This window comes from Pseudochaenichthys georgianus, chromosome 13, assembly GCF_902827115.2.
Source record: "Pseudochaenichthys georgianus chromosome 13, fPseGeo1.2, whole genome shotgun sequence".
NCBI classification, from domain to species: Eukaryota; Metazoa; Chordata; class Actinopteri; order Perciformes; family Channichthyidae; genus Pseudochaenichthys; species Pseudochaenichthys georgianus.
In genome coordinates, this window is record NC_047515.1 from 25,836,504 (window position 1) to 25,860,215 (window position 23,712).

General features: G+C 39.5%; 2 protein-coding genes across 2 annotated transcripts; both read right to left on the reverse strand.

Moving 5' to 3' along the window:
- Positions 1-2,759: 2,759 nt before the first annotated feature.
- Positions 2,760-11,881, reverse strand: fxyd6 (FXYD domain containing ion transport regulator 6). The gene is made up of 8 exons (XM_034097784.2): positions 11,701-11,881; positions 7,959-8,012; positions 7,480-7,503; positions 6,509-6,544; positions 6,341-6,415; positions 5,900-5,936; positions 5,763-5,812; positions 2,760-4,063 (listed from the first exon to the last, which is right to left on the reverse strand). The coding sequence occupies exons 2-8, from the start codon at positions 8,005-8,007 to the stop codon at positions 4,026-4,028; spliced, it is 309 nt and encodes a 102-aa protein (XP_033953675.1). The 5' UTR covers positions 8,008-8,012; positions 11,701-11,881; the 3' UTR covers positions 2,760-4,025.
- A 247-nt stretch (positions 11,882-12,128) lies between these two features.
- Positions 12,129-22,441, reverse strand: tmprss13a (transmembrane serine protease 13a). Its single transcript, XM_034097931.2, has 13 exons — positions 22,291-22,441; positions 18,399-18,573; positions 18,175-18,285; positions 17,398-17,565; positions 17,032-17,158; positions 16,535-16,630; positions 16,260-16,303; positions 15,100-15,262; positions 14,552-14,730; positions 14,149-14,247; positions 13,147-13,289; positions 12,898-13,050; positions 12,129-12,773 (listed from the first exon to the last, which is right to left on the reverse strand). The coding sequence occupies exons 1-13, from the start codon at positions 22,306-22,308 to the stop codon at positions 12,759-12,761; spliced, it is 1,491 nt and encodes a 496-aa protein (XP_033953822.1). The 5' UTR covers positions 22,309-22,441; the 3' UTR covers positions 12,129-12,758.
- Positions 22,442-23,712: the final 1,271 nt, after the last annotated feature.

The window sequence follows — 23,712 nt, forward strand, 5'->3', positions numbered from 1 at the left end:
TCAAGGTCAATGTCGGTATCTGCACATAAGTAGAGAATGGACATGGGTATAAACCAAATAGAAACACACAGTTATTCCACATCAACATAACTTCTGCAGCAAATAGGTGTTCTATTTATTTTGCACTTGAAACTACTGACAAAGTCATATTAAAGCAACCTGTACCGATGTAGAAACTATTGCCTGAAGGACTTGCTTTCTAACTGTGAAAATTGAGAAAATAGTTCATAAGCAGCATTGGTCCATTCCCTGTATGTGTTTTTCACAGACAGCATGCTATTTTCCGTTTGACATAGAAGCTGGAAATCAGATTCATAACTACAAATGTTCCCACAAATAATAATGACATGATAAGTAATCAATACCCAACATTGAAACGTGTTTTGCTCCCTCTACAGGGCTGCCTTCATCCATTGCCTTCCACATTATAGATTGTCTTCTAACTCATCATGTTATGATATTGTTATTCATTAATGCCCAGCCCAGCATGCTCCAGGCACTGTTTGCAGTTAATAAGTCAACCTTTTCTTTGCCCAGGTGCATGATTTACACTGACTCAGAATCAGACTGGCTGTGATCTTGAAAAGATTGTGTCACTGAAATGGTGTCATATTAAAGTGGCTCTCTTCCACACTCCTGGTTGTGGATAATCAGCAGTTCAGGAGCTGTGTAACTTACCTTTGGAAGACATGATGGCTGGTCTGTTTGTGTATTCAGTTGACAAAACTGGAGAGACATAATGCAAACAGTTAACAAAAGGCTGGTGATTGCAGCAGCCTGCAGCTGGCGATCTGTCCACATCTGTTGGATTTAATAACTTAACCAGGAACATTTGTTTTTGGAAACTAGCCATACAAGTATTCACGATGAGGTCTGCTATCTGAAAACTGTTGTTGCAGGGAGGAAGATTAGTATGGATTTGGTTTCAATAGTCACTCCATTTTAATTAAAGACTTTTAGAGGCTGTTTTAAATTGGCTTTTTCACTTTAGATGAGATGGAGTTGACAGCTTGGAAACTCTATATGTCCGAACAAATTGCCTCTCTGCGTACCTCTACTACAGATTTAGGAGCAAATTGATATCCCTGCTCTCCACTGAAACTTTAACTTAAGAGGCTAATAGCAATATTGATCCTCTTCCCCCATCCCTTTCTATCTGCATCCTTGACATAAAAAAAAGACACACACAAGCGTCTCGTCTGATCTACATCTCCTGACCTATAATCATTAACTTACACAGATTAACAGACTAAAAATTCCATTCCTGTCTCCATTTTGTTTAAGTGCGCCGCTGTGAATTGTGGACTTCGGTGCTTTCGTCTATTATGTGTCTGGACCTATTCAATGCACCACTGAGCTTATGGGCATACTAGGATGTTACTCATTAATATATGAACACATATGAAACAGCTTCGGCTTTCATTAACCTTGAACCTTGCACAGTTTGATAGAGGTTATAGATGGTGCAATGAAGAAAGGCTTTGGTGACGCCTGACTAATAATGAAGTAATGATACGCAATGATTTTTCCACATAACAATACTATCCGTAAAGCGCATTACTGTTATTAGATTTCAATTACCAAGACTGGTGAGAACAGAAAACTGTCTGTCCTATAACATACAGTACCTTTACAACATATTATCGAACCTCGTTTGCAATTTGCCTCAGTGAATAATGGAGCAACTTGGTTAAGAACAGATAAATGTAGACATGGTAGATAGACATCAACTAACACCTGCAAAACACAGATTTAGATTGTACTTGTGAGGAACTTGGTCCTATGATTAGTAACGGTTTATAGCGGACACACATGCACACAACAGAATTATTTTTATGACATACACATTTAATTTAACAACTGTTTTGAAAAGCAAATGATTACTCACCTGAGCTGCTGAAGGCTCTGTGTTACCTCTGTACAAATGAGTGTGTGTGTGTGTGTGTGTGTGTGTGGCCCTGACTGTGCCTGGGTGCAGAACAAACTCCAACCCCACAGATCCACCCACTAACACACACACGCACACCTGCACACACACACACACACACACACACACACACACACACACACACACACACACACACACACACACACACACACACACACACACACACACACACACATCACTTCAGGGGACATTACATTGACTTACATGCATTTCCTGGAGACTTATCCTAACCTTAACCCTAAAATTAATGATTCCCCTTATGGGGACCTCCAATTTGTCCCCATAAGGGAGGCGAGCCCCCACACTTGACTGTGTAAACAGATTTAGGTCCCCACAAGTATAGTAATGCTAGGCCACACACACACACACACACACACACACACACACACACACACACACACACACACACACACACACACACACACACACACACACACACACACACACACCACACACACACACACACACACACACACACACACACACACACACACACACACACACACACACACACACACACACACACACACACACACACACACACCACGCCCACAGCCATACCTCAGTCCAGCCGCTCTTTTTGATGTTGACAGTAGTCTCATAAAGTTTGTACTTTGCTGCCAATAAAGAGTATAACAGTTAACCTTTGGAATCATTATTATTGGATGGATTTGAAGTATAGGGTCCCTTGTGAAATAAAATGGTTTGGGCAAAAATGCTTAAGAATAGAATTCTGAAAGAGAAATATTAAGCTGCACACTAAAATCAGTATATTATCTAAATGAACATAACAAAACATTATTACTGTATGTGTGTTCAAACATACTTTTATTTATTTATGCCAAAACACAACATGTGGCTACACAACAAGGTCTCACACACAAAATGAACAAAGCATTTAGTAAGTACAGCCTTCATCTTTGAATAGTCAGACAAAACAATTGATAAAAGCCTGACAGGAGATTCACAACAATTAAGGGATGCTCATTTGTTCTTTCGATTTGATTTGGCTAAGGCTACTATCAATTAAATATTACACACAAAAAATGTACATTTTTAATTTTACTTCTCCCAAACTCAGCACCAAAACTTTGTCTCTCTTTTTTCAAAAATGTACATGTATGGCTCCTCAAAGCATCAGAGAGCCTGAGCAAGCAATTTAATAAACAAGAATGAAAGAGAAAAGAAAGAGACCAAGACTTCATAGCTTTGCGACACTATAGTGTGTGAGGGGAAACTAATCATAGTCTGCTGGAGACTAGTTAATCCAAGCGGAGCCAGTGACGGTGTGGTTAAGTGAATGTTTGGAGAAGAAGGCAGTGAGACAGCTGATGCAGGAGCTCCCTCCACTACGGTTAGTCAAACATAGCGGTGAAGGAGCTCGTGCTGATACCTGTGTTCGGTCAGAGAGCTGTGGCAGTTCAGATTGTCTTATATAAGGCTCATCACATTTACATGTAGAGATACACATGCACCTGTGATATACACAATCATATATTTTCAGTGTATGCACACACGTATGTGAATGCAAACACACACAATCTTTCAAAAGCAGACCTAAATTAAGGATATTAGACTGTATATCGTATCTGTACACTATCTGTATATAATTATATATACTTATACAGTTTATATGTTTGTTTTACAATCCAAAAGTGAAAAATATTATCCAGGACAAATAAACAACAAATTGACAATTCCTAAAACCTATAGGCAATAAATAGGAGTACAACACAATTAACTGTAGACCACACAACATTTAGACATTTTCTGGGGATTTTAAGACAATCTTGTGTCCAAGGTGCTACTGGCTAAAACAAAGAACTGGACTAGACTTTCACAGAAAGGCACAGGAACGGACAAGAGCACGGAGGGACTGGCACGGTCACAACGTAGCACAGGGGGCTAAAGGTTTGTCTTTAAGTTTTATTTACATATCACACCTCTAAACGAATACCTCCCTCTAACCCTATCATATAACCAATTATCACAATCATCCATTTCATCAGTGTTATAGTGGGTTCATATCAAATAAAACGATCACCACATCAAGGCAGCTCACTCAGGTGAAGTTCCCTCAGTTTTCTGCTGGAGTCTCCTTGACGGCCGGTGTAGCTGGAAGAGTTCAACGACAAGAGGTTTAGTTGAAGCACCATGCAAATCATTATGCTTTCGCTCTATTTCCCTCTGTCATTTACTTACACGATTCACTGAAAGGACAATGTTCACTGTTCTGCTATCACAAGGTTGTGTTGCTGACCTTTTTCAAAATAAATTAAGGCACCAGAGCCTTAGCTAATTAGCTTGCTTGTGTTTACTCACAAGATGGACACTTTTTGGAAAAGGAAGATATGTACTGCTGCACGTAAGATAAGCTATGAGTGTCCCAATGACATGTTCTGCCTCAAGATCAATCACAAATATAGACTTCAGCGTCATGAGAAACAAAAACAAACCTGCAGAGACCAGAAAAAGTGGAGAAATTAAGATTTCTTCATTGACTTTTTTTAAATATATTTGCTATTGTTCTGTATTTGGTTTTTGGTAACAGTGTGGGAAAAGTCATCGGCAAAATGGAGCCCTGGCCATAAGCTCATATTTTCAGAGGGTACTTGTCATAAAATAGTAACAGAAATAAAAGGAAAACATGGATGCTGTGAACAAATGACCATGTATTAGATTCTAAACAAGTCGATGCTGCTTGATTGTTATTCTTTATTTAAAGGTCCCATGTCATGCTTTTCCGGTTATTACCCGTCCCCTTGTGTGTTATGAAGGTTTAATGCATGTAAACGGTCTGCAGAGTCACAAACCCTCAAAGTACACCCTGTAGGGAGTACAACTCTAACACAGAAAAGACATGTCTGTGCTGCCCCAGAACGCTTCATTAGAGATTTCTCTTTTTCCATTGTTTTCTTCCTGGGTATGGTGACGTGCCCATGGCCAAATGGACCAATTCGTGGAGCCGTTACGTTACGTCTGTGGATTAATCCGTGGACTTCCTCACCCACACACACTCAATCTTTTCTCAGCTGCAGCTCAGCCAATTTCTCCTCCCTGAGACGGCGGAACGCGGCGAGGCTGTGAGTCGGTATGTGAGCACACACACAAACTCCCAGCCAGACTGCGGGTGTGTGTGTGTGTGTGTGTGTGTGTGTGTGTGTGTGTGTGTGTGTGTGTGTGTGTGTGTGTGTGTGTGTGTGTGTGTGTGTGTGCTCGGGCTGGGTTTCACTGTGTCTCGGGACAGGGGGGGGGGTGGTGGCAGGAGCTCCAACAAGCCGTTTAGGACAGAGAGTGAATACACATACTATATAGAGATGCTGTATGAGAAACCAATGTGAGTTTGGAAAATTGCACAATATACATCTATTTTAGTAGCCTATACCTCAACAATGGAATTATGATCAGTAGAAATGGCCATGACATGGGACCTTTAAGTGAATTCAAACCTGAAACCGCTTGGAAGGTATGGAAGTATTATACATTTATAAAGGGAGGGGCTGTGGCTAAGTGGTTAGTGTGCTGGACTTCAAATCAGAGGGTAGCAAGTTCAAGTCCCACTGCAGTCAGCATGTCGTTGTGTCCCTGGGCAAGACACTTCACCTCAAATTGCTCCTGTGGGGATTGTCCACAGTATTGAAGACAGTAAGTCGCTTTGGATAAAAGCGTCTAACATTTATTGTAATAATAAAACTTGTATATTCTCTCTCAACTACACACACAAATACAGTGTACAAATGCACACCGAGCAAATCGGCCCTCCCAAAGCGAAACTCATTATGGGGGTGAGAGGAGCTGACAATGTGCATCTTACCCGTGGGGACAATGGGGTTCTCATCCTGTGCCTCCTCGTCTCCAGGGGGCCTAAAGAGACAATCCACAGATTCTCATGTTAACCAGATCATATATGACAAAAAAGACGTTTGTTTTTAATCAGAGGCTGATATTTACCTGGGCTTCTGGTTGATACTGCAGCGGCATCTTCGACCTAAATATAAGACATAATTAGCTGTGCCTACCAGATGTCTAATTATAAAGATGTATTGTGAATGTCACCAATGTAAACAGTGGTTCATTTTGAATGATAAACATAATGTATTATGTATTTATTGAACATAAAGTGGGAAAACAAGATGGTGTAGTAACACAGTGCGGAAATACAATTATGATTCATGCATTATTATTATTATAATTAGAGGGACTAAACACTTGATTCCGTGTTTGTACACACACACACACACACACACACACACACACACACACACACACACACACACACACACACACACACACACACACACACACACACACACACACACACACACACACACACACACACACACACACACACACACACACACACACACACACACACACACAGGGTTAACATACTAAGAATGAGAAGAATGCCCAGTGTGAACAGCACCACGGCCAATGCCAATCCCCCGATCCTCAGGGTCTCATAGTCTACAGAAGAAGAGGATGACAGTAGGAGGAAGAACATTGATCAATATGTAATTTATTAATAATTGCAGAAAGCACAGATTTTTCTAAACTTACCATAAATAAAAGGGTTTTCAACTGTCTCCTTGCCATCTGTAAAAAATGTATATAAGAAACCACACATTTAGAACCAAGGTGTTTCAATAGAGAATAAAAGACACAGAAAATAGAACAAATAAATGTTCTAAATTATTATCCGGTGTCTAATTGTTAATTGATCAGATATCTCTTTTACATATATGTGTCAAAATGCTTTGTAGTATTTGGAAAACAAAATCCCTCCTTTTTTCTCTTTAAAAAAACATAAAATTATTACTTTTGAAATTAAGTTGGATTCCATTCAGAATGACAAACATAATCAGTTTGACAAAACAGAAGCCCAAGGCACTGTACATGATGTCCACTGTATGGTGTGGGCATGCATGCCTGTGTTTTTATACATCGGGGGTGGCAGCTTCTAAAACATGTCAATTTCTTCAAAAATTGTTTTCAAGATTATAACCAAACCTTAAAAAATATATACAGTCTATTTGACACTTATAATGAATTGCATCCTTGGAGCAGCATCGCCAGTCACCGACCTTAATTTGAGTCGATTGACATTATCTCCAAAACTAGAGGGTTTTGTTGACTGATTAAACCATACTATTACCACAGTTTTTGTATGTAATATTTCCCTATTTTTAAACATTCCATATTTGCAGTATCGTCAAAAATTAACATTCTAGTTTGCCTACAGGGTTTATAAAACTTGTAATATAAACACCTTGCATTAACATTTGATATATATTGTCATTATCACCTGTCTCTCAGACCAAACAACCACTCTCATCTCTACTGCATTGATTTAACTCCCTTGCATAAAAAAAACCACACTTTTCTTCGTCGTTTTCATGCTTAATCGATACTTCTGCCACTGCCATGCTGTAGTGGAGCAATACATAAGGGTCTGATTTGATCTGGCAACCAATAGACCCACCTATATGGCTGTCAGGACCTAGTGTGACCCTATTAGAGAGAGTACTCACCCTGTGCACTGGGGTCTGCCACAGCTGAGAGCCAGCCAAAGAGGAGAAGTGGTGTGAGTCAGAGGATAAGAGGAAAAAGGTGAGAGTGCAAGCACAGGATATTAGAAAGGAGACAACAAATACTTCATCGCTATCCATCTCTCTGTCTATTATTCTATATATATTCCATTTTACACAAGCTCTAGGCGAAACAAAAGACAGTTCAAAGCACGATGTAATCTATTTGTACTGTAGTGACTGCACAATGTGTTCATATGTCTTACTTTTAATCATACACTATTAAACAGACCTCACACACACAGAGAACCAGTGACACAGCCTGTCTGTAAAACCCACACATAGAGAAGCAGTAATTGATGTTTTACTATAAGTCCACACCCAGTGTCTGGCTTTTGGTGTAACACAACTTCCTGGTCTAACACTGCCTCCCTATGGACTATTGGTGTTGTTTGTATGCATGTGTGTACAGTGCAACTTACCAGCCACACACACCAGGAGTGAAGAGAGGAAGAGCAGAATAGTTTCCATGGCAACTGTAGACATATAGTAATAAAGAGGGAGGGTGAGTAAGAAAGAAAGAAAGACAAATACAAATTTGGTTTAGAGGTCTGTTTTGGCAAGCTCCAGAAAACACAGTATATTCCTCCTGCAACAATGAAAGTACAGTTTATATACACAACAATACAAACACTCATACAATTAAGTGAATATTGTGAAGAAAAAAGAATCACATCACACAACACGGCTTTATACCAAACCCTGGAGTTTAACTGATGTAAAGGGATATCTTGCATAACGATCCATGTTCAGAGTCTGCAAACATGTTCTCTTTTCCTGGCAAAGAGTACTCTTTCCTCCCTGTGGATATCAAACAACCTTGACCTATTTTCATATAGGTTAACCAATGCACACATGCCAACGGTTTCTGTTACAGAATGTGTGCATTTTGGAGGAACTGTAAAGTCGCCCAGCTACTGTTTAACCAAGCTGACTGCAAGGCACCAGGGAACATTTTTCAATGGTTTACCATGAAACTTTATAGAGACATACATGGTCCCCAGAGGATGAATCATTTAGACTTTGGTTATCCTCTGACATTTTAATTTTTTTCATGATATGTCTTGACATATCTTAACAACTAACTTAATTAATTCCATATATTTATAGTTCTTAGATGAATAGCAAAAATGACTTTGACAGTACCAACTTGCTCTCTGCACCGCCGTACATGGTTTTATTTATTTCATTCCACGTGACTTACTGTCCCTTTGTTTGAGTGGGTCAATTTATGTCTATCCAGCCATCAATAACATTTTTAAATGAACAGATTCAATTATAGTCATTCGGAGAGAGATACCGACTGCAGCCTTCCTGCTCAGTGGCTGTTTGTACAGTATGTCTGGGCTTTGTATATTTGATTTGTGAGAACTCATACAGATTCAAGGACATTTATAAAATAATGTGACAGAAGATGACAGCACAGGAATTAAAGGCCTCCATTGGAATCAATAAGACTGATACTGTCTACCCTAAAGATGAAAATCAGCCATACTGTCGAGCTGACCTCGAACATACTAGTTAAAATGTAGGAACTTGTGTTTTGTTTTGATATTTTTGAATGAATGTCAATGTGCATTAATTTATTTCCTTTGCACAGGCATTCTGATAAGAGGCTCTCTTGTTTCTACATTTGCAGTACTCTTCTCCTTATATGTATTTACAGTATACTTAAATAATATGTCATTTAAAATGTACAGTGTACAATCTACAGTGTACACTGAACTATTCAAAAAGAGAATGTTTGCAGTTAGGAATTCAATTCGGTTGTGATTATACAGTCAAAACTGAAGTCTTTAAATGTTTTTCTTTGTTACTCTTACAGGCCTGTCTTTCACCTGCTTATAACAGCAGGTGGGAAATTATTTCAGCTAAGGTAGGTTTGCTCTTTATACAGCAGCATATTGCTGCCAGTGTTATAGAAAATAATAATGTTTTCTAGTTCTAATCCGATACCTTATTTCCAAATGTTCTACATTTTATTTGTATACACTGGAGAATTGTACACAAAGATGGGTATTTTATGGACAAAAAATAAAGTAGTTAGTGTTCTCTGGTTAACAACTAATGGTGACTAATCATTTTAGAAGTATCAGTTGGTTTCTGTGAGAATCCTTTGAGGTGTTGAGCATGCAGACAGTTAATGCCAGCCTTTCTCTTAACATCATATCACATATGGCACCCTGTCAGTTGCCTCTCTATACCTGGACTGACTGCACTAGAAGAATCAAGTTGCAGAGCCAGGCTCCCCATTGTCTGGGAAGAGAGTACAAGAAAGGGGCGGGCATAAATGACAAGACAAGGAAAGACAAGGAAACAGCAGGCAATGACCTGTTTTCTGTAATGTGGGAACAAGGGAAGGGCAGGCTTAACGACAGCCAGAAAAGGAGACAAGCCGGCATTGTGAAGCAGCAGAGTGCAGGTGAAGGGCATGCAGAGGAGACACTGTCGGAAAAGGGGGGGGGGGGGGGGGGGGGTTATTGAAGTGACAATTCCAGTATAAAATACACAGAGCTGGAAATGTGGTGAGGCAAATGTGACCACAGAGAAGGAAATACATGAGGGCGATCAAAAAGAAATCATATTGATCCATTCTATACCATACTTTTTTGCAGAAGTGTGAATCTCAGACAAGATTTAGTTCAGTGTAAAACAACCTTTTTTAACACCAACGTCTAAAATTACATTAAAACCGATGGTTTATTGTATGTGGGGTTTTACATGAGACCACACCCGACCAAAAACACAATGACACAGAGAAGATGATATCCTGTCAGAGGTCCTTCTGGTCTGCTGTCATTTATATTCCGATTGCCATTAACGTGGGAGATCTCTGTGTCTCTGAGAGAACAAGTAGGCTACTTGTGGAATTCGATATGTGTGTGTATTGTATATATATGTGTGTGTGTGTCTTTGTTTAAATGCAAGGTTTTAAAAGTATGGTCATTGTGTCAAATGCCTTTCACTCTATGCTTGGGCAAAGGACATCAATTTGGTTACTAAAGACCCTGAGGCTAAGTGTTCAAACTAATTAAATACAAAGTCCCAGTGCCGATTTATATACATTGAGTTCAGCCTTGATTATACTGGAGGGCACACATCACATCAGATCTCCTTAACCTTTGTGAAAAAAATACTCGATATCTGCCATCATAATGATGTTACATCACCACGACAACATTGTGCGTCGTTAGTGTCCAGTTATCTCCATGGTAATGTCTCCATCTAAACATATTCTGGTGCTGAACGAGAAATGGGTTCAGGTGACGAGCTCGAATGGAAACACACAGATAACCGGAGTTCCCACATAAACAGGAGCAAGGGGTGTGGCAGGCAGCTTTAAAACCTTCTATTTATCTGATGAATATCCCCACATCTGTTTACAATGGCTGCATCGGCTACCTAGTGATGGTAAATTAAATTCGGCTTTTGTTTGTGTAAATCGCGCTCTTACATCACATATCGCCCCCAATTACGCACTGATAACCTCACCATTATAATGAAGGCTGAACGCACATCCATGTTAATGCCATGGTAAAACACACCGACAGGTTTAATTCAAAGACTTATACACACTTGGCACAATATATTTCAACACCCGATGCGTGACGTCTGGGCATCCATCCACTTGTGCGTCCGTCAACCTGTGGATCATTTGATGAAGCAGAAAAACCAGCCATCATGCGCAATGTGATATCCCCTTTCAGTGTCACCGTCTTTAATAACAGCAGTGACATCACGCACGACAACCGAAATGTGGCTATCAACGACATCGGTGAGAGAAAATGAATTGGTCACGCTCTTTTTAAGAATTTCAAATGTCTCTGTAATTGTAATTTTTTTTTAAATAACGCGCAACCACTGAAGTCTAGTGATCATTGCGAGCAGACACACCCTCGTTCTGTATCAGTGATAATAAACCACAAGCAGCGTTGTAAATGGCATCTCTGCAAGTCAATGAGAGCAGCATCGTGTATCCAAAATATTGCACGTTGGCATAAAAATAATTGTACTATAAATGTGCTTGTATTCACTAAAATCCTAAAAACAAATTGCGTTTTCTTCCAACCCATCTTTGCATGCTATATTGACCCCTTCTTACTAAACATTTTCTGAGAACATAAAAATATATAAGACATCAAATATGTGCGCTTATCAACTTACCACCTGTTTCTCCAGCCGACTGTTGGCCAACAAACCGATATCCACCCTAAAAAATCAAGCAGCTTGTCTCAGGAGGCTTTTTAGGCTACTATCATCTGTCAATATGCAGACTGCTCACATCTACTGGTCCTGGCAACAAGTTGGTGTGATGGATAACAATGGGATTTTCAGTGCATATATATATATATATACTCTCTCTCTCTCTCTCTCTCTCTCTCTCTCTCTCTCTCTCTCTCTCTCACTCTCTCTCTTCCTCCTCCTCTACTCTCTCTCTCTCTCTCTCTCGTCTGATCTCTCTCTCTCTCTCCTCTCTGCTCTCCTATATCTCTCTCTCTCTCTCTCTCTCTCTCTCTCTCTCTCTCTCTCTCGTCATAGACCCCCAGTATCATGCCAGACTCATGTGTGATTGAAAGCTTATGCTTGCTTAATCTTTATTGTATGTGTGCACAATTATGTTACACAAGATGGCCAATGCACATGAATACGACACAGAGAACCCACACTTTGACATACAATTTCAGGAGAACAATTTCAGGAGAACACAATGTGACGTAAAAACGTCACATTGTGGGTATAAAGGTACACAGAGTTTCACAGCTAGAGTCCCAGCTCATTTAGAGTAAATACAAAACAAAGTGTCCTTTCTTCTTTGTTCTGTATTGAAACATCCCAGATGTGTCCCTGAGTATAAAACACATCTATCAATCATAAATAATTGTTCTCATGGTTCTCATGTCTCTCTGTGTTTCATTGGCACAGAACACATAAGAGAAGGGCCAGCCATCTTTAAAGCTTGTTTAACATGTATGTCAACACAAGTATACTTCATAACAAGAGACAGAAGAATCAAGAAGCCTAGACTAAAGTCAGTGCATCAATTGTTGTGTATCAATAATCAGGTTTAGGTCATTCACAAAACCTGAATGACAGAGTATAAAATGGAAGATGGATGGATCATCTTTTCATTCTTCTATGTGTACATTCCTTCACCTCTCTGCTTCATAGTGCAGGGTTTATTGTGGTGGGGGGATTAGACCCCAGCAGGAGACAAAGGGACATCATGGCTTCTCTTGCTGTAGGAGGCACAGACAGAGTTAAGATTAAAAAGAGAAAACCTGTGGCATAAATGTAAGGCATCTTAATAATTTGGATGTCAAACTCACCCTCTTATAACGGTTTTTTCATATATATTCTTACCTGCATTTTGCTGTAGATCCAGGGCAGAACACTTTTGACTTTGGTGTAAACACCCGGTCTGTTTTTTTCACCACAGCCAACTCCCCAGCTTGTAATCCCGGCCAGGTACCAACGGCTGTCTCCCTTACACACCAGAGGTCCACCACTGTCCCCCTGGAAATACCGTTTGTGTTAGTTAACACTGGTTTTCAGAGGTGTGTGTTTACGTCACAGCGGATGTTAACATGTCCATTGACGTTGACTGCTCACCTGACAGGAGTCTTTGCCTCCAGCCAAGTCCCCAGCACAGAGCATGTGCTTGGTCACGGCGCCTCGATACACTACGCGACCGTTACACACACCTGTGTCTATGAGGTCCACAGTCACTTCCATCAGTTCCTTGGAGACAACACCTGTGTTGGAGGAAACATATGCTGATTTGTATTTCCAACAAGACTCCTTTTATAAGAATGTCTAATAATAGTGTCGTAATAAATGCGATGCTTTATATTGTGTTTAAGAAAAGGATTAATTGATTGATAAACAATCCACACCAGGTATTTCTTTCTATCTTTTATTTCCAATACAATTATTAATCATGCTGTTGTGCATTCTTAGTTCATGTCCATCTTTCTCATTTGCTATCATTCTCAGTATATACAGGACAGGCATTTACTTACTCTCAGACAAATCATTCATGTCTCCCCAAGGGATTGAGACTTTACCCGCCCCAACCTTTTTGGAGTTGTTTATCTGGTCTGACTGCATTCTTATTGCCAATTGTAATCCTTTGGGTTCTAAATCATGCGTTACATGCCTTCATTTATATATTATTGTATTATTTAGTTTCAAGGAAATATTATATTGTATTTCCTCGAGAATGCATTAAACATAGTTCAAAACACAGAAAGACAATGTTTTTAAATAAACTGATAAATAAATTCTGATCTGGTATAACTTAAATAGTCCCTTTGCAACTTAACATTTTGCATGTTAACATGAGGTGTATACTGTTACGGTGCTTGTTTTCAAGGAAAGCTGCATTTTTAGGGTTACCTGAAACTTCTTTATAACAATACGTTATCCATGAACTCAAGAACAACCTCTTAAAACATACATTCATTAACAAGGTTTCTGTACAATTGAACAATCCCTAACAATGAAAATTGCTTATATGCAGGTGTACCGTAAGCAGAATATGTAAACGTGTCTGTTAATATAGTGAGCGCTAATGGGGATACAATATTACAAAAAAAAAAATCATATTCTTACCTGATCCTGACTCAGTGGTGCCAAATCCTGAGGTCCAACATGCGGTTCCAGGTTTGAATTCTTGGTCAAAAGCTGGCAGGCAAGCTGGATGGACATTATCTGGATAACACAAAAATACATATATTTGTTTTACATTCTAGATCTACACAGGGCTGTCATCAGCTGCAGAGCAGCACATACATCTCTGTACAGTAGGTTGTAGATATTGAGTGATCTGTTTGTCAGCTGCTGAGTGAATGTTTATTGACACAGGCTCTTGAACGCAAACTGTCAGTGTTTCACGAGAATCAGCCACCCACCAGGTCACACTGCAAAACAAACTTCCTACATATGCATACTCCCTTCAAACAGGTATGAAAGTAGGGTGAAAATGATAAGGATTTTAAATAAATAATTTACTGACCATTGAAAGTAACTTGTGTTTCAAGTTTTAGCAGAGCGACATCCTGGTCATTAGTTTTGCTGTTGTAGTTATTGTTGAGTATAATCCTCTTAACCATGTAGGGCTGAGTAGGTCTGGTCAGAGACAACAATCCAACATACACGTTCCAGTGCTCCGTGGAGAGAGATAAAGAGTTGCTGCTGCAAATCAAAACAAAAAATAATTCAGTCGAAAGCAATGCCGTTACTCATAAATAAACAAAACAGCTACTTAAATACCAATGTTTTGTGAATGGCAATTAAGTTTCAGCAAAAATAAAAACTTTTTAAAAGGACTGTAGGATTAAAAAGTTAAGTGATGCTCGGCTGCTAGAGAAGCAGACTGTTACCAATCTCGTTCAGAACCTATATCAGTTTTAAATATTAGAATCTTGATATAAACACAATATGCATTTCTATAATTACAATGTGCATTATGAACTGAGACAAAAACAAACACGTTAAGAACAAAAATGAATCCATAAGTTTGTATACAAATTCTCAGATGGGTTTAATCTGTCAGTCAGTCACCTTGGGAAGCAGTGGGCAGCAGTCAGAACAAAATCATGAGAGATCAGGACTGCCCCGCAGACGTGGGATCCTCGGAAGTGCAGGGAAACCTGCCAGGGCCACTGGCCCTCCTTAGCCGCACTACCCCCAATGATCCGGGACGTGGTCTTCTGGCGTCCGCAGTCTGAGAATAAAAGAAAAATGTAAAATACTGCACATGTCCAAAGAAACAGCTAAACAAATCCTTTATAGTAGGTGTTGAAAGATAATTCAATATGATAGATTCAGGTGGCAAAATAATGATCATATTGTGTTACTGCTTCATTTTTTGTGACCAACTTTTTTTTGTTTTGTTTGCCCTCACAGAGGGACTGTGTTGCTTTTTGTTACTGCTTCTCAAAACAAAAAGGGTTACTAATTCTTTGCTCGTACAGTGCATGTGACAAATTAGATTTGATCATACAGTGAAATTCAGTCCATTGCACCCAAAACTAATATGTTTATTCTTTTTATGATCTTGCCTATTTCAGTGTGCCAACTTAGTTAAATATGGAATATGATGCAAATATAGAATTGTTTCTGTGATGATATTTGCATAACACAGTAGGAAGTGGGGAGTGATGATAGGAAAGGTAGACTCAGGGACTACAGGTGGACGCTGGGGATTATGAAATGCAACAGTGCTTGAACAGCAGCAGCAGTTGTATAAAATGTAAGCATAGTTTAAGGTTAGCAGTAGGCCAGCAAATGAACTAGCAAAGCACCAGATGGCCTAGGTAAACAGGATTGAAAGGGTGTGGTGGATATGTGTTGCAGTGCCAGGAAAAGGCTGTGTGCGTGTAGAAGCAGACTCCAGGACTGTGGTTGAATGTCCCAACTAGCCTGCATGTTAAACCTTGTGTTTTACATATCATGGTTGGTATCCTAGTTGTTTAAATGCAGCCATGTCATCCCAATTCTGAAGGCTCGAGTTTAATTAAGGTTATAGATTGAAAGAGGGCAAGAACTTAAAAAAAAGAAGGTATTGTCAGAATGTCAAGTGATATTGATCAAATACTCAAATGGCTTAATGTGCAGTCGTACATTGCGTGTGTGTTTGTGAGTATATGTGTAAGAAAGAGACAGAAAAGACAAGGGCTGTGTGTGACACATGGCTTTAGGAACAGATGGAGGCTCCTCACCCACACACTGCAGGGAGACGGCTTCCTGGTTTGGACACGATGAACTGCGTAATGCCACAGTGAGAAAAACACGTCAGGTATAAATGCATGCACCAACACAGCTTTCTATTGTAGTATTATAACAAAATAAAACCAGAAAATAAGTCTGTGGGATAACTACTTTCACAAATGATTCTAAAATGTGAAATGATGAAATATATTTTTTATAATAAAAAGATTACAGTTTAGAACTGAGCTGTGTATGAAACATGTGGGATAAGGACTAGATTGTTTACCTGACTTTAACCCGACTCTGGAGAAGTGGAGATTTTCTGCTTGTCAATGATAAAACATTGCCCCCCTGGGATTTCATTTTTCTGGTAACATATGACCTAAAAATAGAGAGAGGCAGTTCAGAAAGCTGTAGAGATAAACTTGCACATACAGAGATCATTTTGTCCAAGCAATGCCTGATTGAGTCTGGAAACTCATACCCCAGGGAGACCTTGTGGAGAATCAATTCAACCCTAAACGCAGAGCAGCATGTGAGGAGAAATGAGATGGATCTCAATTACAGGTGAGATAGAAACCCACATGCTCCCGCACTGCTGTTGAAATTGGGTCTGGCAAAATGATGCGAAATGACTTATTCAGAAACCCTTCGAATGATGACGAGGATTGGTAACACATTTCTTTCACGTTGGAGTGCTGTTGCTACCGCTCCAACGCTATTCAGCACACATTAGGTCAGGAATTACGAAATAATAAATGAAGTCAGGGGATGATGATTTACTTTCTGAGTCCGAGCTGAGCACAGGTCTCGTCAGCATAGCTGTTGTTCCAGTCTTCGTGGCACACTGGAAGGAAGCGGCCATCCTGAGATGTCTTGACCTGCAGACCGTTGCTCTTGTCAAATCTCACTGGGGAAGAAAAAAAGCAATAGGACAACTTAGATGGTGTCTCATCATTTGGTTATACTTAACTCAATGTGACTGTAATGTGGAGTCTTTCGCCCGTGTGCTGCTGCTGTTGCAACTACAGACAATTACTGTACAGTGAAACCAGTAATCTAATGAGAAAGAAATTAGCTTCATTCAGCAAGAATTGACAAATGCAAGCATGCTGTTGTGTGCAGTTTCTTTGAATAGTGCCTACTCACCACAGTTTGTTTCGTCAGATCCCAGTTTGCAGTCTATTATCCCATCACATTGAACAGTACTGTTGGGGCAGGTGTCATATCTTTCCGGAATGTTATCGTCGTAATCATCTTGATCATTGTAGTCATCGTGGAGGATTGCTGTTGTTGCCAACCGGGTGCCATAACGAACTGTTGTTTGGGTAATAAGGAGTTGTGGTCAGTAGAGATAGAGTGTGCCATTATTGCTAGAATCAACTAAAACTACACGTTGACATGAAATTAGAACAGTAAAATGCAACTTAAAGGAGTACAACACCTTTGGGTACCTCGCCTAAAGAATATCAGCAACTATTCAAAAGCATTTCTATATAAATAATATACCTGCTTTAAACTTGTGCATTCACTACACGGTGATCCAAATCCCATAAATACTACAACCTCAACCCTGGAAAAACACTAGATTTTAACAACCAATGTTTTGTGAATGGCAATAAAGCTTCAGTGAAAATAAAAACTTTTTAAAAGGGCTGTATGATTAAAAAGTTAAGTGATGCTAGAGAATGAAACCGTAACCAATCTCTTTCAGAACCTAGCAACCATAATCTTGTTCTTTTTAGTGGCATTTATACCTGCAATAGTCTTTTTAAAAGTATGCCTTATTTACAAAAAATTAAATCACATCTACTCTCTTCAGGAACACAAGGGCACAATAACAATTGACTAACATATACTTTAACAAATTAGAACAGCAGATGAATATTAATGACAATATCTAATGATCTGTATGAATCAGTGTACCTCCAAGCCAGATGGCCAGTGCAAGCAGGCCGAGCAGAAGTAAGGATCCCCCCGACCCTCCGTAGCACTGTGCATTACTGTGGCAGCATCTCCTCCTCTTACTGCTGGGGGCTGGACACAGGGACACAAACACACATTAACACTCGTTGTCTCCATTTATGTTGCTCCCACACCTGCATGTATTTTCTTCTCAGGAAAATATGTGAGCTGTGGATATCACTCACGTATGCTAGACTGTGTGACTGGCGAAACCACCACGGGCTGTGGATACTGGGCGATGTAACGTGGATGGCTGGGGGGTGTCAGGCCTGGACCCACACCATAAACCAGCTCCTCATAGGGCTTGAGGGGGGGCTGGGTGTGCAAGTCAAGAGAGTAGTAAGGAGGAGGGAGGTCGTTCTGGGAGAAAAATAGAAAATAATAAACAGGTAAGAAATCCACTAGTAAGGCATCATGAGTGTTGGAAAGGCTGTTATACATACAATGTGAAATCTATCACCGTTGGAAACAAGACACTTTGCTATGTTTAATATGTTTTATTATACAAGCAATGAGACATACAATAGAAAAAGGCTAGAAAAGGAAATTATTTGGATGGTTGCCAAGATTAAGCACGTAACCCATTGTCCTCTTTGCGACTATTATCAAGCCTATGTTTACTGTAAATCCTCGCCTGGGAAACATGCTTTCCTGTAGAGATAAAAGGTGATGTATCCTAGCAACAGTTTGTGAAAGATCAGGTTTTAACAGTTCATTTCCTTGTTTATCCAGCCATGCATCATCATCTGCTCTGCTCTGCCCCTTTTTGATTCACTCTTCCAGTAGCGATATGAAGTACTTCTGACAAAGGATTTAATCAGCGATTGAGTGTTTGGGACAGGTTGGATAACAGATATTTACAAATTAGAGTTTAGGGCAATGTTTCTCAAAGTGGGGGCGCGCTCCCCTGGGGTGCAGAGTGGCATGCCAGGGGGGGTGCGAGAGACCAGGAGGAAAAATAGTTATGACAAAAAAATAAGAAATTAATAAATTCAAAAATTATTGATTCGAAAATTTGCTACAGTACAGTACAAGTATGTCTCTGTGTTTAATTGAAGCTCGGCTTTGTGTGTGTGTGGAACGAGCCATTTTGTGTGCGTGCGCGAGCGCGTGAGAGAGAGAGCGCACCGGTACCGGAGATCGTTGTTGTTAGCTTCTGGTGCTAGCAAGCTACAGGGAGCTTTTTCAACAACAAGGTGGAAGAGAGTCCTCTCCTGTCAGACTGAGAGGCTCAGTGAACTAAAGGACTCTCTGAGTGTTTAGATAGTTAACTTTAGTCAAAGTTATCTCAGTGGGTCTCAAACGGTTTGGTCACGATTAATGTAAACAATTATTTCCGAGGCACACCTTCATATGATCATTATAGGTATAAAAAACAAGAGAATAAATGAAAAACAGGTTTGAAATACTATATGAGAGTAAAACAAGAGTTTAAAAGGGTGATTTGTAGCAACAGTGTTTTCCACCAGCTCCACTTGAGCTCACTATGAATAAGTCAGAGTAAACAGATGTATGGGTTGGTCAAACTCTATCTTTAGTTCGACAATGCGTTTAAAGACCTTATATATTTGTCTTTGTCACACAATGACTTGCAATTTTTTGTTTTTTATTCTACTTTCATGGTTCAAACTCTCTTCTCTTCTTTCTTCCTGATGTCATGATGATTGAGCTTCCAATCATTTTACTTTATGTGGATATATTACGTTAACTAAACATTCTACTTTTCCGGGAATACACGGTTATTAATTTCTTGCTGAGTGTTAGATGGAAAGGTTGATATCACTTTTGTGTGTTTATCCTAACAGCTAGAGTGAGCTGCCAGTAAGCTTAGCTCTGTCAGCACAGCAGCAAACATTACTTCCTTAAAGTTTCTTCTAAAGCTCACTGATACACACTTTATCTCATTTGTTTTATCCGAGGAAAAATATGATAGTAAAATCAGCATGTTGTGGTGTTACGGGGGGTTAAGCTGTTTACTATATCTTGGCTAAGCACAGTACATTTCTGAATATATGCGACATAACAAACAAGATATTAGTGAGTGTTAGAGGTGTTGGACTTGTTTTCCTTTTACAGAACAAGGCTCGCTGTGTCCCCCTATTTCCAGTCTTTGTGATAAGTTAACCCAACCTGCTGCTGGCACTCGCTTCATATTTACTTTATAGACTTCTAAGTGGTTTTGTTCTTTTCATCTATCTTTTGCAAGAAAGAAAATAAGCTTCTTTTCCAAAAACGTTTAACTACTAAAAAGTTATCTTATTATTATCAATACAATTGAACTTATACAACATGCTATGCGGTTTTGTGGTATGTGGAATGCAGCTAGGGAGGCTAAAGCAGGGAAAGGAACGTTACCGATGCAGAATATGTGACTAAACCTGCTTGAGCACAACAAAGAAACACTTTAAGTGCCAGAGCAATGGCGAAAACCTCGGTAGTTGCTGCAAATAAAATAAAATGCCTAAATAGTTTCTCTGGGTGGGATTCACTATTAACAGGGTAAAGAAGACAACATTGTATACAGGCAATGAGACGTACAGAAAACTTGGATCCTGAAACTCAGTTATCATATGTGTGCAGCAAGATTGTCTTCCAAATGTCAGTTTCAGGCCATTGTTCACTCTTTCTGTAATAGTAGTGGAATGTGGTTGAATCAAAAAGGGTTACTGTTGCCATCATTATTTAAGTTATCACCAGCACCAGTGGTAGAGATACAGTAGGTTGATAAAATTATCCTTAGTCATGCTGACATTTTCAGAGTATGATATGTTGCACTCTGTCTCTATGTGGCCTGAATACCTGTTTGCAGTGTCACCCATGCATTTACGGATTATGATGACATACAACAGAGTTTGAGAAGACTAAAAAAAACTAGAAAAAGGTTACGTACAGAAGGTCTGATTTAAGTTTTTTTAATACATTTTGTTATCAACTCTTGGGTATGGGTTAATCAGAGGGGCCACAGCATAGCAAAGGTTTAACATGAACAGTGTCTGTTACTGTGATTTCATCATAGGAACATTTGTTTTGATTTGACTTGTAAAATCCACCCATAGAGAAAGCTAATTTAAGGCAGGGTGCGGGGTGGTTGCAGAACAAAAAAAAAAAGTAGACGAGCAGGTTTTTCACATTTCCCAGCAGAGTACACACAGGTTATCTTGCATAGTTTGCCTGTCGGCCATTATCATCCAAAGGGTACTAAAAACATTTAAATATTAGGAAGTTCACATGACATTTGAAAGTTGAAAACTGTACCAGAACAATAACTGTGTCAAAATAAAGTTACAAAACCACCCAAAATGTCACTGGAAACTAATGTGTACTATAATCGGGAGTCAAGGCGGATACAAGTCTGGCCTCTGCATTTCTTAACATCAGGTAGTAAACTCAGCTTGACTGCAACCAAGACCTAACCCAAAACTAGCGGCATATCCAATACATTGTGGCCTCATCATAAGTAAAGTAAAAGTAAAAAAGGTTACATTTGACTCTGACAACATACTTCTTTTATCTTAAGACTCGTGATTTGCATAAGCAAACGTGCCACAAACACGGTTTTAAAATTATGTCACAATTGTAAAGATAGATATCCGATGAGAACCACATATCCCCAAATGTAGAGACACATTGATAAAACCAATTTCTGATTTGGAAACATTAATTGTCAAATTGTAAAAATAACTATAATAATATTTGTTTCTTTGCTCATGAAAAGTGTTATATTCTTCAGCTTCAAGCTGCTATAAAAGTGCACAATGGAAACTATTGATAGAAACCATTGTTCACTGTTGGTTTAGGTTGGTTTAGGTAAAAGCAATATTTTAGTAAAAGCAATATTCAAACTCCATTCATACAGAAACAAATAAAACCTATACTCAGTCAATGCAAGTTATGAGGGCTGCAAAGGTTTATAGACACACACTCTAAAATTCAAACAGGACAGAGGTGAGTATTGATCAAGATGGAAGTTTGACTATTGACTGGAGGAAGGTTAACATCTTGAGGAAAAGCCAAGACACTGTTTATCAAGAGGAAGACATTTTCAATTATAAGAAAAAAGACAACAAAAGAACTTACCGGGTCAGGCTTTGCCATTGGTTTCAGAAAATTAAAGAGTGGAGAGTGGAGGTGAGTGCAGGTAGGTGGAGCTTTTTCTCATCCAGGTGTTTACTCAGTCACAGAGCAGAGATTAGTGCATGCTGGTGCCACATTAACACCACAGCTTTCTTCTTTTCTTCTCCTTTACTGTGTTAGTCTCTGACCTCCATCTGGCAACAGGTAGGTCTGCCTTCCCCCTCAGAGCCTGACACCTCCCACTTCCAGCGTCCATCCTTCTCTTAGTCCTCCATTCTTCTCCGAACAGAGACGGGCGTGCCGAGTGCTTCAGTTTCCCACCTGCCCGACCAGTTTCGTGGCAGCTAGAGAATGTCAGAGCTTGTTTCACAGTATCAAGCTCCATTGTGGCTCAAATGACACCAGCTGAGCTGTCAGGGCCCTGAACCCAAATGTCTTCATCTGCACAGAAAATGACAGGAGCTTGTTTGTTTTCACATCCAATACATTCAAAATGATTTCTGTTTAATGCAGGCTGCCCTATCTGTGAATGTCACACCTTATAATCATAGGGAGTATGAGGAAATTCCCTTACTGAATCCTAGAAACAGAGGTAATTATTAAAGAGTGTAAATATTGCGACACTCAAATGGCGGAAATGTTTGAGTGTTTTGATTAACCTTTATTTGTGAATGTCAGGTAACGTCTTAAATGTTCCCACAGCTATCCCTCTCTGTACACAGATCTTGTGGGTGCTTCTGAAAAGGTTTGCAGCTTCCTTCATCTGATGTCCTCTTCCAAATCTGTGTTCACTTACATTCACCTTCCTAATGATCACATGCCCCTAATGTTTCTCCAGTTTCGATGTTCCTTACTTATTTGCATAATGGTTCTGGTTCACAAGTACTTGTCAAGGTTTGAATATCCAAAAATACCAACAGTTCCTCTTTCTAAGATAACTTCATCTAACAGTAGTTATATTTCTGAGTGTTCACTCTGACACAATATGTTGGACCAATCTAATTTGTGGTTTGCGATGTGATATTGAGATCTTTCCCTCAATTTAATGGGTTCTATTTGCCTGCTCTTCTTGACTGTCATATAATATACTAAACACAACATTATAAATATAAGACATTGTGGTGGCCTGGTGGTCTGAGCCACACAACACATGACCTAGATCTGAACCTGGGTTAAGACACTTGTGGAACAGATCTGAATTGCGAAGACCTTTGATGATCAGTCATACTCTGAGTCTTTGTGCGGGTCATACATTTATCCCTACTAATATACAGAAATGATTCAGTATCTCAGTTTGAAAGAAGCCCTACTGTGTATTCCCTGAGAGGGTGTGTTTACTTTGTAACACAACTAGAGGGTGATATATTCAATCTTCCCATGTGTGTGTGAGCAGCCACTGGGCTACCCTCGTGTAACAAAAGTGAC

What these genes read in the sequence shown, in the direction of transcription:
- fxyd6 (XM_034097784.2), bottom strand. Translation starts at nt 8,007, where the DNA reads ATGGAAACTATTCTGCTCTTCCTCTCTTCACTCCTGGTGTGTGTGGCT. An exon ending in ACTCCTGGTGTGTGTGGCTG is followed by an intron (nt 7,504 to 7,958) that starts GTAAGTTGCACT and finishes GCTGGCTCTCAG; the next exon opens with CTGTGGCAGACCCCAGTGCA. An exon ending in AGTATCAACCAGAAGCCCAG is followed by an intron (nt 5,813 to 5,899) that starts GTAAATATCAGC and finishes TTGTCTCTTTAG; the next exon opens with GCCCCCTGGAGACGAGGAGG.
- tmprss13a (XM_034097931.2), bottom strand. An exon ending in GCTGCCCACTGCTTCCCAAG is followed by an intron (nt 14,731 to 15,099) that starts GTGACTGACTGA and finishes TTTGATTTGCAG; the next exon opens with CAGCAACTCTTTATCTCTCT. An exon ending in CACCACTGAGTCAGGATCAG is followed by an intron (nt 13,290 to 14,148) that starts GTAAGAATATGA and finishes CCTCCAACACAG; the next exon opens with GTGTTGTCTCCAAGGAACTG.